Consider the following 15,599-nt stretch of genomic DNA (forward strand, 5'->3'; position numbering starts at 1 on the left):
GCATTGAAGTTACACATCCCAACCAATAATATCAATTGGCATACTTGTTAAATATGTGACTCTGGGCAAGCCATTTGACTTCTCTGAGTCCCAATTTCCTTCTATAAAACAAGGGTACTCTGCTTACAGGATGTAGTTGATCAAAAGGAAATAATATACATATGCCCCAAGTGTCTGGGGTAAAATAAGAAACTGATAAATGGTAATTAAAGGTAAAATGAGGGAGGGAGGAGGAGAAGGAAAAGGAAGAGAAAGATAAGCCAGCATTTACACACATGATAAGATACACTCCAAGGGATCATTTATTTTTTACCCAACAGTCAACTTGCTTAACAGAAGTCAACAACTTGTGAACTTATTTAAAAAAAAATTTTTTTAATGTTTATTTATTTTTGAAAGAGAGAGAAAGAGAGAGCAAGAGACAGAGCATGAGCAGGGAAGGGGCAGAGAGAGAGGAAGACACAGAATCTGAAGCAGGCTTCAGGCTCTGATCTGTCAGCACAGAGCCAGACTCGGGGCTCAAACCCTCCCACTGCGAGATTATGACCTAAGCCAAAGTCGGATGCTTAACAGACTGAGCCACCCGGACACCCCATGTGAACTCATTTTAAAGTAGTTAACTCAAGGAGGAAGAGTTAAGATGGTGGAGGAGTAGTGGGACCCTATGCTTGTCTCCTCCCTTGAATAGAGATAAATATCAAATCATTCCAAACACCCAAAAAATTGATCTGAGAACTAAGGTAACAAACTATACATCTAGTGGTGGAAAAATGGCCACATCATGGAAGGTAGGAGCTACAGAGAGTTGATTTGGAGGAGGAAAGAACTGCAGATGCCATGAAAGGGAGGGAGCCATGATAATGGAGAAAGGAGCAAAAGAAAAAAGAAAGAGAGAGAAAGCAGCACCCAGGGGACTGCACAAGAAAAACTCTTCCCCAAAATCACTAACTGGGAAAAGGAGAGGGGCTGAATTCTGCAGAAGTTTTAGAAAGCCCCACCATTGCAGGGGTCATGCCTGGTGGGACTAGCAGTGCTCCTGTGGGGAAGGACGCAGAGCCTGGAGAGCAGGAAGTGTGGTCTGAGGATTCCCTGGGTCACAAGGGGAGAAACAGTTCCCTTTCTTGGGGTGCAGCTGGAAAGGTGGCACAGCCTCTCAAGGGATAAGAGAGCTAACAAGAGCCAACATGCCGCCCTGTACACTAGCATAGAACAGAGACATCTATTGAGGGCAGCAGACCTTGGTTGCCAGCTTCTTTGCTGTGCTTTACCATAAACTCCAAACCACTGTGTGGTTGTGCGACTGCTTTCCTGGGACAAACCTGCACCAGCCACAGCGTGCTAAGACCCTCCCCCAGAGGATCAGTGCAGGTCCATGCCACGTAGATCGGTAAAATCTGGAGATTTAAAAGCCAGCTGCATGCCTGAGATAAAACACAGGAGGTACTGGCAGGCACAGACAGATGCTTGGACACAGACAGGGTGAAGTCAGGGATCTGACAGACACCAGGGACATAAGAGAAGTGAGAACTTCCTGAAGAGTAGTATGCACGAACTCTCTGCTCTAGGGATAAGAAGGTGGGGTGACATCATTTCCTCTGCCCATCAGCACTGACCAACTTCAGTGAGCAAAACAGTGCCACTAAGTGGTGGCCAGAGCCACTTACACCAAGCCCCGCCCCCTGTGCCCTGCAGGGGCATCTCCACTAAGCAAATCTGCCTGAGAATCAGCCCAGCAGGCTGCTCCCCCGGAAGACCAGCACAAACCCCTCGCACACACCTAGTCTACTGATCATAGAGGCTGCAAAGCTTCAGCTCTAAGGGAGATAGGCTCTAGTTTCATTTAACAAGCAGACCAAAATACAGCTAGTTAAAACGTGCCATACAGTGGACAAGGTCCAAAAACCCCGCACTGCAGGCAAGGAGAAACTATGCAGGAGACTGACCTCAGGGAAGGTGCAGCCAAAATATAACAGCAAAGTGCACACGCAAACACTTCCTGTAGCACCAGGCCCAAGATAATATAGGACCTCTTCTTAATATAGCCATTACTCTCAGGAGCAGGAATAGAAAAGGCTTTCCTGACAGTCATACAAAAAAAAATTAACCTAGACAAAATGACAAGATGGAGGAATTCACCCCAAAGGAAAGAACAGGAAGAAGTACTGGCAAGGGATTTAATCAAGATTGACATAAGTAAGATGCCTGAATTAGAATTTAAAACAACAATCATAAGGATACTAGCTGGGCTTGAATAAAGCATAGAAGATACTAGATAATCCCTTGCTACAGAGATAAAAGAACTAAAAACTAGTCAGGATGAAATAAAAAATGCTAGGGGCACCTATGTGATTCCTTTGGTTAAGCATCTGATTCTTGACTTCAGCTCAACTGAGTCATGATCTCAAGGTTGGTGGGTTCAAGCCCCATGCTGGGTTCTGCATTGACAGTGTGAAGCCTGCTTGAGATTCTCTCTCTCTTCCTCTTTCTCTGCCCCCCTCCTCTCGCTCTCTCTAAATAAATAAATAAACTTCAGAAAAAATTTATTGAAAGAAAATGCTAGAACTGAGACACAAAACCGACTGGATGCAATGACAATGAGGATGGGGAAGCAGAAAAATGAATCAGTAATATACAAGATAAAATCATGGAAAATAATAAAGCTGAAAAGAAGAGGGAAAGTATTGGATCATGAATGTACTCAGAGAAATCAATGGCTCCATAAAGAGTGATAACATTTGTATCATAGGAATTCCAGAAGAAGAAGAGAGAGAAAAAGACGAAGAGGGTTTATCTGAGCAAATTACAGCTAAAAAGTTCCTTATCTGAGGAAGAACACAGACATCCAAATCCAAGAGGCACAGAGAATTCCCACTAAATTCAACAAAAGCCAGCCCACAAGAAGACGTATCATAGTCAAGTTCACAAAATACATAGACAAGGAAAGAATCCTGAAAGCAGCAAGGGAAAATAAGTCCTTAAACTACAAGGGAAGACAAATCAGGTTCACAGCAGATCAAAGTAATGTAAAGTAATGTAAGGGAAAAATATACAGCCAAGAATTCTTCATCCAGCAAGGTTGTCATTCAGAATAGGAGAAGAGACAGAAAATTTCTCAAACAAAAACTAAGAGTTCATGATCACTAAACCAGCCCTGCAAGAAATTTTAAGGGGGACTTTATGAGTAAGAAAGACAGACCAAAACCAATAAACACTGGAAAGGACCAGAGAATATCACCAGAAACACCAATTTTATGGGTAACACAATGGCACTAAATTCATATCTATCAATAATCACTCTGTATGTAAACGGACTAAATGCTCCAATCAAAAGACATAGGTATCAGAATGGATAAACAAATTTAAAAATTAAAAAAAGACCCATCTAGATGCTGCCTACAAGAGACTCATTTTAGACCTAAAGACACCTGCAGATTGAAAGTGAGGGGATGGAGAAACATCTATTATGCTAATGGACATCAAAAGAAAGCTGGAGTAGCCATACCTATATTAGACAAACTACATTTTAAAACAAAGACTGTAACAAGAGATGGACACTATATCATATTAAGAGGTCTATCCTCCAAGATCAAGCAATTGTAAATATTTATGCCCCCAACTGGACAGCACCCAAATATATAAATTAACTAATGACAAATATAATGAGCTCAAAATACCTTTCTAGTCTTAGTTTTGAAAACTACTATCTCTTTTAATAAAGGACATAAACAGTTTTTATTTCTTTTAATAGCAGCTTTAATGAGATGTAATTCACATACCATACTATCCACCCATAAAAAGCATAGTTTTTAATATAAATGAAATTATGTTCTGAGATGTGTAAAGACAAACCAAGAGTTACATAACAATGAATATCATTTAATATGATTGAATTAACAATATAAGAGCTGCCAGCTTATGTATAACCTTAAAATACCACTTCACCTGTTTATTACTAGAATGTCAATTGGTAAAGTGGTCAAAGGAATAAAATGACCTTCCACAGAGTTTGTCTGCATAAACTTAACCTTGACCAAGTACCTAACTCATATGAACTTCAAAGAGTTAAAAGTCAAAGTTTATTTTGAAAGCATTAAGACTTATAAATACTCTGGATAAGCTATATTTTAAAAATTGTAAAACGACTGATTTTCCTAATTCTAAAAGTCTGTGGTTCTCAACTGGGGATGTCCTTCTGGGGATATCTTACAACATCTGGAGACATTCACAGCTGTCACAAATGGGACTGGGGGAACTACTGTCATCTAGCAAAAAAAAGGCTAGAGATGCTATTAAACACCCTACACTACACAGGAAAGTCCCTCTCCCCCCAACAAAGAATTTTTTGGCCCCAAATGGCATTAGTGCCAAGGTTGAGAAACTCTCCTTCAAATCGTCAAAAACATAATAATACAATATGGGGCACCCTGAATGGCTCAGTTGGTTGAACATCTGACTCTTAATTTTGGATCAGGTCACGATCCCAGGGTTGTGGGATTGGGCCCGTGTCCATGCTCAGCATGGAGCCTGCTTAAGATTCTCTCCCTCCTTCTGCCTCTCTCCCCCATTCACACTCTCTCTCTCAAATAAATAAAAAAAAAATTTTTTTTAAACCCACAATATAAAATGCCATCAGAACAGAAACTTGTATTACACTTCTACCACACATTGGCTATCACAGTATTTACCCAAATCAGGTCAGCAAGGAGGCAAAATAGGTGCAGCACTATGCAGTAGTTTAAAGACCTGGCTTTGCTGTCAGAGACCCTAAGTGGAATCCCAATCAACTCTACATGTTCAAGCTTAAGTTGTTAGCTGTAAAAATAATACTTGTAATACTTATCTCTTAGAGTTGTTGTGAGAAATATTAAATGAGAAAATGTTTCTAAAGGGCTGAGCATAGAGGCCAAGACTCAGTATAGTCATCACTAATACTAAATGTTATAAAAGGATTGATGTTTTTTCCAATACTGAACCCAATATATAACAGAAAGAGGTAAGAAACAAATTTCATTTTACCTTCACTGGCCCCATCTTCTGTACATAAAATATTCTTGTTCCTATTAGAAAATCTGTCTATCCTAGAACTATGTCCATTATCTCTTTGTGATTTAAAAAGTGTTTTATCCTCATCTGACACATCACTTCCACTGGAACTCCATGTTATATCTGTAAGTCCACTGGTACTCTTAGATGCAGCAGTTTCTGTTAAAGAAAAAAGAAAATACATAAACACAATTAACTGATAGTTCTTTATCAGAATAAGATTTTATGCATGTTACTTTGCTGAAATCACAAATAATAAAATTCTAATGATAATGAAAGCAATGTCTTATGCCAAATCTTCCTGCCTGAAGTTCTATGTGCAGCACAAGATTCTATGAATTAAAACCAAATTATAAGAAGAAAAAGAAGTAGAACAAATTGAGTTAAGTTATAAAAGACAAGGAAATTGGGGCACAAAGAGAAACTCAAAAAATTAACCGTGAAATAATTACAGAAGTATAACTTCCTAGAATATTTTATGAACCAAAAGAAAAACACAAAACAAACCATAAATCCAATACTTCTGTACAACAGAAATGCTTCTATGTGCCTCCTTTGCCATACTGGGAGCCCTGGTAGCAGTATTGTGCTTAAAAACACTTAACAGCAAACTTTTATTTAACTAAATTTGTTATTTTGAGGTAATAATAGATTCACCTATAGGCATAAGAAGCAATAAAGAGAGCCCTTGTATGCTTTACCCAGTTCCTCCAATGGTAACATTTTGCAAAACGTAACATCACAACCAGAATGTTGATTCTGATACACTCAAGACATAGAACAATCCCATCACCATGAGGATATCTTGTTACCTTTTCATTTTATTTATCTATTATTATTTTTCAAATAGGCTTCATGCCCAGTGCAAAGCCCAATGTGGGTTTGAACTCATGACCTGGAGATCAAGACCTGAGCTGAGATCAAGAGTCAGACACTTAAGCAACTGAGCTTCACAGGTGCCCCTTGTATTACCTTTTTTAAAGCCACATCATAGCTACCCTCTTTTCCCCAATTCTGAACCTCTGCAAATGAATCAGTTTTTACACTTTTGTAATTTTGTCATTTCAAGAATGATATACAAATGGAATCATACTATGTGACCCTTCAGGATTGGCTTTTATGTGGCATAATTCCCTGCACATTCATCCAAGTTGTTCTATGTAGCAACCCTTTCTTTCTATTACTAAGTAGTATTCCATGATTTGAATGCACCAGAGCTTGTTTATCCATTCAATAACTAAAGGGCATCTGTGTTGTTTCTAACTTGGGGTTATTATGAATAAAGCTGCTATAAATATTGCACATGGAGTTTTATGTGAATGCAATTTTCATTCTCTAGGATAAATGTCAAAAGACAATTGCTGATTGTACAGTAATTGCATGTTTAGTCTTCTAAGAAACTCGGGGCGCCTGGGTGGCGCAGTCGGTTAAGCGTCCGACTTCAGCCAGGTCACGATCTCGCGGTCCGTGAGTTCGAGCCCCGCGTCAGGCTCTGGGCTGATGGCTCGGAGCCTGGAGCCTGTTTCCGATTCTGTGTCTCCCTCTCTCTCTGCCCCTCCCCCGTTCATGCTCTGTCTCTCTCTGTCCCAAAAATAAATAAAAAACGTTGAAAAAAAAATTAAAAAAAAAAAAAGAAACTGCCAAACTATTTTCCAGAGTGGCTGTACCATTTTACAGTTCCATCAGCAATGTATCAGTTTCTCCATATCATTTACAACATTTGATGTTGTCACCACTTTTTATTTTAGCCATTCTGATAGATGGAAAACCTAGAAGGAATGGGGCTACTCTATCTTGGTGTAATAGGAAGTTCACAGAAAATTTTTCTGATAGTGATCAGAAAAGGAATATATACTTCATAAAAATCAATTTTTCTACTTATATTTATCTAATTGAGTTATAATGTTAAACTTAAAAAAAGTACCTTAGACACATTACAATGAGATTAAGAGATTAGATATTATAATTCAAGTTTTACAGAAGAGGAAACAGGCTCAGAAATTAAATGGCTTCGGGCGCCTGGGTGGCTCAGTCAGTTGAGCCTCCGACTTCAGCTCAGGTCATGATCTCACAGCTTGTGGGTTCGAGTCCCGTGTTGGGCTCTGCGCTGACAGCTCAGAGCCTGGATCCTCCTTCGGATTCTGTGTCTCCCTCTCTCTCTATCCTTTCTCTGCTCATGCTCTGTCTCTCTCTGTCTCAAAAATAAATAAACATTAAAAAAAAGAAGTTAAATGGCTTCATTTAATACATATTTACATAACAACTCTGATATAGTAAACCTTGAGGAAACAGAAAAATAAGAAAACTCCTCCCTCAAGTAATGCATGGTCTGAAAGGTATGAAAAAATGCAATTGCTCCACTTTGTGTTGATCAGGAAAGGAGATTCGCTGACAAGATGATGTCTGAAAATACAGTACTTACAAAGGCACAAAACCAGAAAATAATTATATACATTTATTGACACTTACTTTGTGCCATGAACACCCAGAATTACTAAAGTTGTCTACCTTCAAAATACAAAATTAAAAATAAACTAAACTTCATCCATATAGATTTAAATAGCTAATAAAAACTAAACTGTGTATATATTGCAAAAGACATTATCAAACCCTTATATTATTATGCATCAGGAAGAGTAAACTGAAAAGGAAGGAGTGGAATGCTATAGACTGAATGCTTATATCTCTTAAAATTTACCCTGTTGAAACTTAATCCCCAATGTGTGAGATTAAGAGGTGGGGATTTGGGGGTGATTAGGTCATGAGGGTGAAGCCCTCATGAATGGCATTAGTAGTCTACAAAAGAAGCCCCCAGAGAGATTGCTGACCCCTTCTTCCATGTGAGTCCACAGCAAGATGATACTGTCATGAACCTGAAGTGAGTCTTCACCAGACACTGAATATACTGGACCTCCAACCTCCAGAACTGTGTGAAATAAATTTCTGGTGTTTATAAGCCACCTAGTCTGTAGCATTATTGTTATAGCAGCTTGAACAGACTGAAACAGGAAGTAAAGCTACTGCTTTTTTCAGATTCTATAATGAATTTATGGAATTCATAAACCCCTGAATTATAGGTACTTTATATAATTTATATAGATAAAATCACTATAGATAAAATGACTTCTAGGAAGAACATTAGCTAGACTGAGAATAGTTACAACAGGTAAGCATTTTGGGTAACCACTGCATGCAGGCATTGTGCTAGCACGTGGTGTTATGGACTGAATTGTGTTGCCCCAAAGGTCATTCATATGTTTAAGTTCCAACATCCCAGCATCCCAGAATGTGATTATTTGAAGACAGGGTCTTTACAGAGGTGTCAAATTATTCTAATATGACAAGTGCCCTCACAGGATACAGTCAGGACACCAAGGGGCCAAAGGAGATCCCTGAGGTCCCAAGCCCTGACTCTCCCTGCCCACCCACAGGGTAACTGAGTACGGCAGCAGTCAGCAGCCTCCCTGATATCCATCCCCTTTTTTTCCTTACTAACAAAACCCCAATTTTATTTGAGAAGCAACATACATATTTAAAAATCTTTAATTTCACTGAAGTCCCTTTAGTAGAAGTGACCCTATATAACAAGTTCTGGCCAAAGGTTGAGGTCCTGGTGGGGGGGGGGGGGGGGGATTCCTTTCCAGACAAAAAGTATACCTGGAGAGAATCCGCAAAGCCCACACTCCTCCTGAGAATTGGGCCCGGAGAATTCAGCTTCCACCTCATGACGGCAAGAACAAACTCCACACTAAGGCTGCCGGACTCAGAACAAGTCTGACTCCCTGAACTTCTTGTTGCAGGAGATAAATTCAACTCCATTTCTTCACACACTCTAACAGTTTCTATGTATCTGCAACTGAAAGCTTTCCCTAACTAATTCACCAAGTTAAGAATTCCACTGCCTGAAATAGTACAGTCCTTATATAATAGGTCATAACTTTATTTCCCAAATCAGAAGTTTTAAATTCTGGGGCTGTGAGCCTAAGCTAACCTACCGGGCTCTGCTCATTAAGAGTAAATCCAGGAAGGACACATGAAAAATTTTAATAATTACTTATAGGAAGAAAGACAAAATGTGATAGATGGTGACAAAGATTAGAGAGAGATTTCTCAAAAATATGTTTTTTACATTTTGGAAAACACAAATATACAGTCTACCCAAACTATGTTAAATAACTTTTTAAAAGAAAGTAAATAAATCAAAGAAGGATATATTAGTCTTATACCTTTTCTGTCAATAAATCAACAAAAATATTACCTTCCTTGGGTCTCAGGGATAATTCAAGGTGCTTCTCTGTAACAATCTTCTTTTCAGCCGTTAACAACTGCAGGAAGAAGAAGAAGAAGAAGACGAATAAGAAGAAGAAGATGAAGAAGAAGAAGAAGAAGAAATTTATAACAAGGGCTAAAACCAAAACTATTTTGTAATACTCAAAACCTTAAACTATACCCTCCTTGAAATATTCCTGTTTTATTTATATTTACCAGTAAGTATTCCCAAAGAACATACTCCTCATATATATATAAATATTTTTATATTTTCCCAGAATCTAAACAGAGAACCATTAAAAGTTTATAACAGTATTCCATTTTGTACACATTTATATTATCAGTATTTCAAAATCTGCACATATACAAAAATTACCTAGAATATCTTGTTGCCAAAAGATTCTAAGGATATAAAAGCATTTCATAAATATATTTCTTGTGAAGAGCAGGATGCTCAAAGATTTTATCTTCTGAGAAACTTCTCAGTATGTAACCTTCATTTACAAAAAAGTACAAAGGTTGTGCCTAGCATAAAGAAGTGGCAAAAATGAATTCAAGGTTGAGCAAAGAAGAATGTAGTAATTACTGTATCCTGAAATAAGGAAAGGAATTCCAAAGAAACATAAATACAGTGGCCTGAACACTCAGGAATCTAAGATTTATCTCAAATTTGGCACTCAAGGAAATAATTTTACAACTACTTTACCAGGGTCCCAGAAGTGTCCTGAAATCCTTCTCCACACCTGAGCCATGCTTCAGAGAGAGAGGCAGTTGCCCCCACTGTCCTGAGACCTGCTCTTCTGAACTTCAGTGGACTCCCTCCAGGTAAGGATGGGTATTCTATATCCCAATTTCTTTTTCTCTGTGGAGATTGTTTTTAAAGAAAAACAAAAAAAACAAAAATGAAATCACCTTCATAAATATATATTAACTTGACAATTAACAATGTGGAAACATAGGAATGGCAATGGTGAAGGCATAGTTTTTAAATATCTCTGAATCCCCATGTAAAAAAGAGTAACAAGAAAGCAAAACAAAAAGCACAGAAACATGTACAACTAAGAGAATAAATTCCAAAATACAAATGGGTAAGGACAAATATTCAACCCTGCAAAGTCCTACATATGCTCCTATTTGAGAGCAAAGCTGTGAGAAGTGAAGGAGCAAAGGAGAATTTGAGCACAGAGACATGTGGTGTTCACTAGGAAGTGGGGCAGGCGATCTGAGAATGAAATGGTACCTAAAACAAGGTGAGGGCAAGAGTTCCACTCAAGAAGATCCAAAGGAGTGGGGGCAGTCTAGGGATACTCAGTACTTGTGAGCCAGGACTACGTTCTTGGACAGGACCCCATACTGTGGAGAAACTGCTAGCAGTGGAATCTGCTAAGCAGCACAGGGATGGTACAGACAAAAAAGAAAAGGTCCAAGTGGAGTTGAGGAAAAGAAATGAGCCAGGAAATATCTAAATAACAAATTAACAAGTGGCCATAACTTGCAAACTACAAGAAAACAACAGAAATTAGAAAAGTTATTTTGAATCCTGCCTTCTTCTAAAAATTCACAAAAACTGTAACATAAAAATAAGCAATAGAAAGAGATCAAGTTCAAATCCCATACAAAATTATTATTACAAAAAACAGAAAGGAGTAGAATAACATCCCAACACACAAAGAAAGCACAACAAAGACATATTCATAAAACAGAAAAAGTGTAACCTACTATTTGAAAATAAGACATTCAGATTATAAAAACTCAGAAATGAAGTAACAAAACCTAAGAGGTAGAACAAAGTTTAAAAATCAGCTCAGGGAAAGAGCCCAAATGTCCACTGACTAATAAGTGGATAAAGAAGACGTTGTATATACACACAATGGACTATTATTCAGCCATAAAAAAAGAATGAAATCTTGCCATTTGCAACAACATGGATGTAACTACAGTGTATTATGCTAAGTGAAATAAGTCACTCAGAGAAAGACAAATACCATATGATTTCACTCATATGTAGAATTTAAGAAACAAAACAGATGAACATGGCAGAGAGAGGGGAGAGAGAGAAACACAAACCATTAAGCAGACTTTTTTTTTTTTAATGTTTATTTTTGAGAGAGAGAGCACATACACGAGTGAGTCGGGGAGGGGCAGAGAGAAAGGGAGACATAGAATCCACAGCAGGCTCCAGAGCCCAATGCAGGGCTCAAAACCACAAATTACAAGATCATGACCCCAGCTGAAGTCAGACACTTAACTGACTGAGCCATGCAGGGACACCAAACAGACTCTTAAGTATAGAGAACAAGTTGAGGGTTGGTAGGGAGGAGATGGGCGGGGGATGGGTTAAATGATGGGGATTAAGGAGGGCACTTGTAATGAGCACTGGGTGTTATATGTAAGTGATGACTCACTAAATTCTACTCCTGAAATTACTATTACACTATACATTAACTAAAAGCTTAAAACAAAAAATAAAGTGACGTATTCTCTTAACATGGAAAAAAAAAATCTGCTCAGGAAAAAAAAAGACTAAACTGGAAGGAATCCAAGAACAAGTAGCTATCACAGATAATATCTTAAGAGATATAGAAAGTGATAAGGTAGAAATTTTAAATTTCACCCACCTCCGGTGAAGAAAATAAAAGGATTCAAGAGAAAGAGTGATTAAATCTCTCTTAGGATCCAACATACAGATAAGAACAATCCTTGAAGAAGAAAACCAAGATAATGGGATAGAACAATTTTTTTAAAAGACTTAATACCTATTTTCTCAAACTGTTCCAAAAAATAGAAATGGAAGGAAAGCATCCAAACTCATTCTATGAAGCCAGCATTACCCTGATTCCAAAACCAGACAAATACCCCACTAAGAAGAATTATAGGCCTATATCCCTCATGAACCTGGATGCAGAAATCCTCAACAAGATATTAGCAAATCGAATTCAACAGTACATTAAAAGAATTATTCACCATGATCAAGTGGGATTTATTCCTGGGCTTCAGAGCTGCTTCAATATTCACAAATCACTCAAGGTGATACTCCACATTAATCAAAGAAAGGATAAGAACCATATGATCCTCTCAGATACAACATTTGACAAAACACAGCATGCTTTCTTGATAAAAACCCTCAAGAAAGTAGGGATAGAAGAAACATACCTCAACATCATAAAAGCCATAAATGAAAGGCCCACAACTAATATCATCATCAATGGGGAAAAACAGAGCTTTCCCCCTAAGGTCAGGAACACGACAAGCATGTCCACTATCACCACTGTTGTTCAACATAGTATTGGAAGTCCTAGCCTCAGCAATCAGACAACAAAAAGAAATAAGAGGCATACAAATTGGCAAAGAAGAAGTCAAACATTCACTCTTTATACATGACATGATACTCTATATGGAAAACCTGAAAGATTCCACCAAAAAACTACTAGAGCTGATACAGGAATTCAGCAAAGTCACAGGATACAAAATCAAAGTACAGAAACTGGTTGCATTTCTATACACCAATAATGAAGCAGCTAAAAGAGAAATCAAGGAATCAATCCCATTTATAATTACACCAAAAATCAGAACATAGCTAGGAATAAACTTAACCAAAGAGGTAAAAGATCTGTATGCTGAAAACTATAGAAAGCTTATCAAAGAAATTGAGTAATACACAAAGAAATGGAAAAAGATTCCAAGCTCACAGATTGGGAGAACAAATATTGTTAAAATGTCTATACTACCCACAGAGAACAAACTAAGGGTTTGGGGTGGGAGCGGAAGAGAGGAAAAAGAGGTGATGGGCATTGAGGAGGGCATTTGTTGGGATGAACACTGGGTGTTGTATGTAAGTGATGAATCATGGGAATCTACTCCCGAAATCAAGAGCACACTGTATACACTGTATGTTAGCTAACTTGACAATAAAATATATTTTTTAAAAAATGTCTATACTACTCAAAGCAATCTACACATTCAACACAATCCCTATCAAACTAAAACCAGAATTCTTCACAAAGCTAGAACAAACAATCCTAAAATGTGTATGGAACACGAAAAGGCCCCGAATAGTCAAAGTAATACTGAAAAAGAAAATCAAAGCTGGATGCATCACAATTCCAGACTTCAAGCTGTTTTACAAAGCTGTAATTATCAAGACAGTATGGCACTAGCACAAAAACAGACACGTAGATCATTGGAACAGAATAGAAACAGAACAAAGAACCCAGAAATGGACCCACAAATGTATGGCCAACTAATCTTCAACTAAGCAGGAAAGACTATCCATTGGAAAAAATAGTCTCTTCAGCAAATGGTGCTGGGAAAACGGGCCAGTGACATGCAGAAGAATGAACCTGGACCCCTTCCTTACACCATACACAAAAATAAATTCAAAACAGATGAAACACCTAAATGTGAGACAGGAAACCATCAAAATCCTACAGGAGAAAACCAGCAGCAACCTTTTTTTTTTTTTTACCTTGGCTGTAGCAACTTCTTATTTGACAAGTCTCTGGAGGCAAGGGAAAGGAAAGCAAAACTTAACGATTGGGACCTCATTAAGATAAAAAGCTTCTGCAGGGACCCCTGGGTGGCTCAATCAGTTAAGCATCCGACTTCAGCTCAGGTCATGATATCGCAGTTCACTGGTTCAAGCCCTGCGTTCAGCTCTGTGCTCAGAGCCTGGAGCCTGCTTCGGATTCTGTGTCTCCCTATCTCTCGCAAAAATAAAAATAAACATTAAAAAAAAAAAAAAAGATTCTGCATAGTGAGGAAACAATCAACAAAATTAAAAGGCAACTGATGGAACGGGAGAAGATACGTGCAAATGACATATTGGATAAAGAGTTAGTATCTAAAATGTATAAAGAACTTATCAAACTCAACACTCAAAAAACAAATAATCCAGTGAAGAAATCAGCAGAAGACAACAGACACCTTTCCAGAGAAGACATCCAGATGTCTAACACACATGAAAAGATGCTCAGTATCACTCATCATCAGGAAAATACAATTCAAAACCACAATGAGATACTACCTCACACCTGTCAGAATGGCTAAAATTAACAAGTCAGGAAACAACAGATGTTCGCAAGGATGCGACCTTTTGCACTGTTGGCAGGAACGCAAACTGGTGTAGCCACTCTGGAAAACAGTGTGGAGGTCCCTCAAAAAATTAAAAGTAGAACTACCTTATAACCCAACAATTGCACTACTAGAAATTTATCCAAAGGATACAAAAATGCTGATTCGGAGGGGCACATGCACTCCCAATGTTTACAGCAGCTCTATCAAAAACAGCCAAAGTATGGAAAGAGCCCAAATATCTATCGACAAATGGATAAAGAAGATGTAGTGTGTGTGTGTGTGTGTGTGTGTGTGTATCTACATATACATACATATACACATATGCATATATATACATATATGCACATGTATATACATATGCATATATGTACGTATGTATATAATGGAACACTACTCAGTGATCCAAAAGAATGAAATCTTGCCATGTGATACAACATGGATAAAACTAGAGTGTATTATGCTACGCAAAATATGTCAGTTAGAGAAAGACAAATATAATTTCACTTATATGTAAAATTTAAGAAAGACAACAGATGAAAATAGGGGAAGGGAAGGAAAAATAAGAAAACAGAGAGGGAAGCAAACCATAAGAGACTCTTAAATATAGAGAACAAAATGAGGGTTGCTGGAGTGGAGGTCAGTGGGGGGATGGACTAAACGAGTAATAGGCATTAAAGAGGGCACTTACTGGGATGAACACTGGGTGTTATATGTAATAGATAAATCCCTGGGCTCTACTCATGAAACCAAGATGACACTATGTTTACTAACTTGTATTTAAATATAAAAAAAAAAGATGTGAGGGGTGTGTGTACATATATATATATGTACACATATATGTAATGTGGACTATTACCCATCAAAAAGAATGAAATCTTGCCATTTGCAGCAACATGGATGGACCTAGAGGATATAATGCTAAGCGAAATAAGTCAGAGAAAGACAAATACCATATAATTTCACTCATGTGGAATTAAAGAGACGAATGAACAAAGGGAAAAAAGGAGAGACAAAACAAGAACCACACTCTTTTTTTTTTTTTTTTCCAACGTTTATTTATTTTTGGGACAGAGAGAGACAGAGCATGAACGGGGGAGGGGCAGAGAGAGAGGGAGATACAGAATCGGAAACAGGCTCCAGGCTCCGAGCCATCAGCCCAGAGCCTGACGCGGGGCTCGAACTCGCGGACCGCATGATCGTGACCTGGCTGAAGT

General features: G+C 38.1%; 1 protein-coding gene across 1 annotated transcript in view; it reads right to left on the reverse strand.

Annotated features, from left to right (window-relative positions):
* The window catches only part of SPIDR (scaffold protein involved in DNA repair), a 504,944-nt gene that overhangs the window by 465,542 nt on the left and 23,803 nt on the right, over positions 1-15,599 (reverse strand). Inside the window, exons 2-4 of the mRNA XM_040487839.1 lie at positions 10,019-10,174; positions 9,302-9,368; positions 5,017-5,202 (exon numbers count right to left, since the gene is read on the reverse strand). Coding sequence (XP_040343773.1) covers positions 5,017-5,202; positions 9,302-9,368; positions 10,019-10,174 — 409 coding nt within the window. The remainder of the gene's footprint in view (positions 1-5,016; positions 5,203-9,301; positions 9,369-10,018; positions 10,175-15,599) is intronic.

This window comes from Herpailurus yagouaroundi, unplaced genomic scaffold (assembly GCF_014898765.1).
Source record: "Herpailurus yagouaroundi ecotype Mexico unplaced genomic scaffold, PumYag 165, whole genome shotgun sequence".
Classification (NCBI taxonomy): Eukaryota; Metazoa; Chordata; class Mammalia; order Carnivora; family Felidae; genus Herpailurus; species Herpailurus yagouaroundi.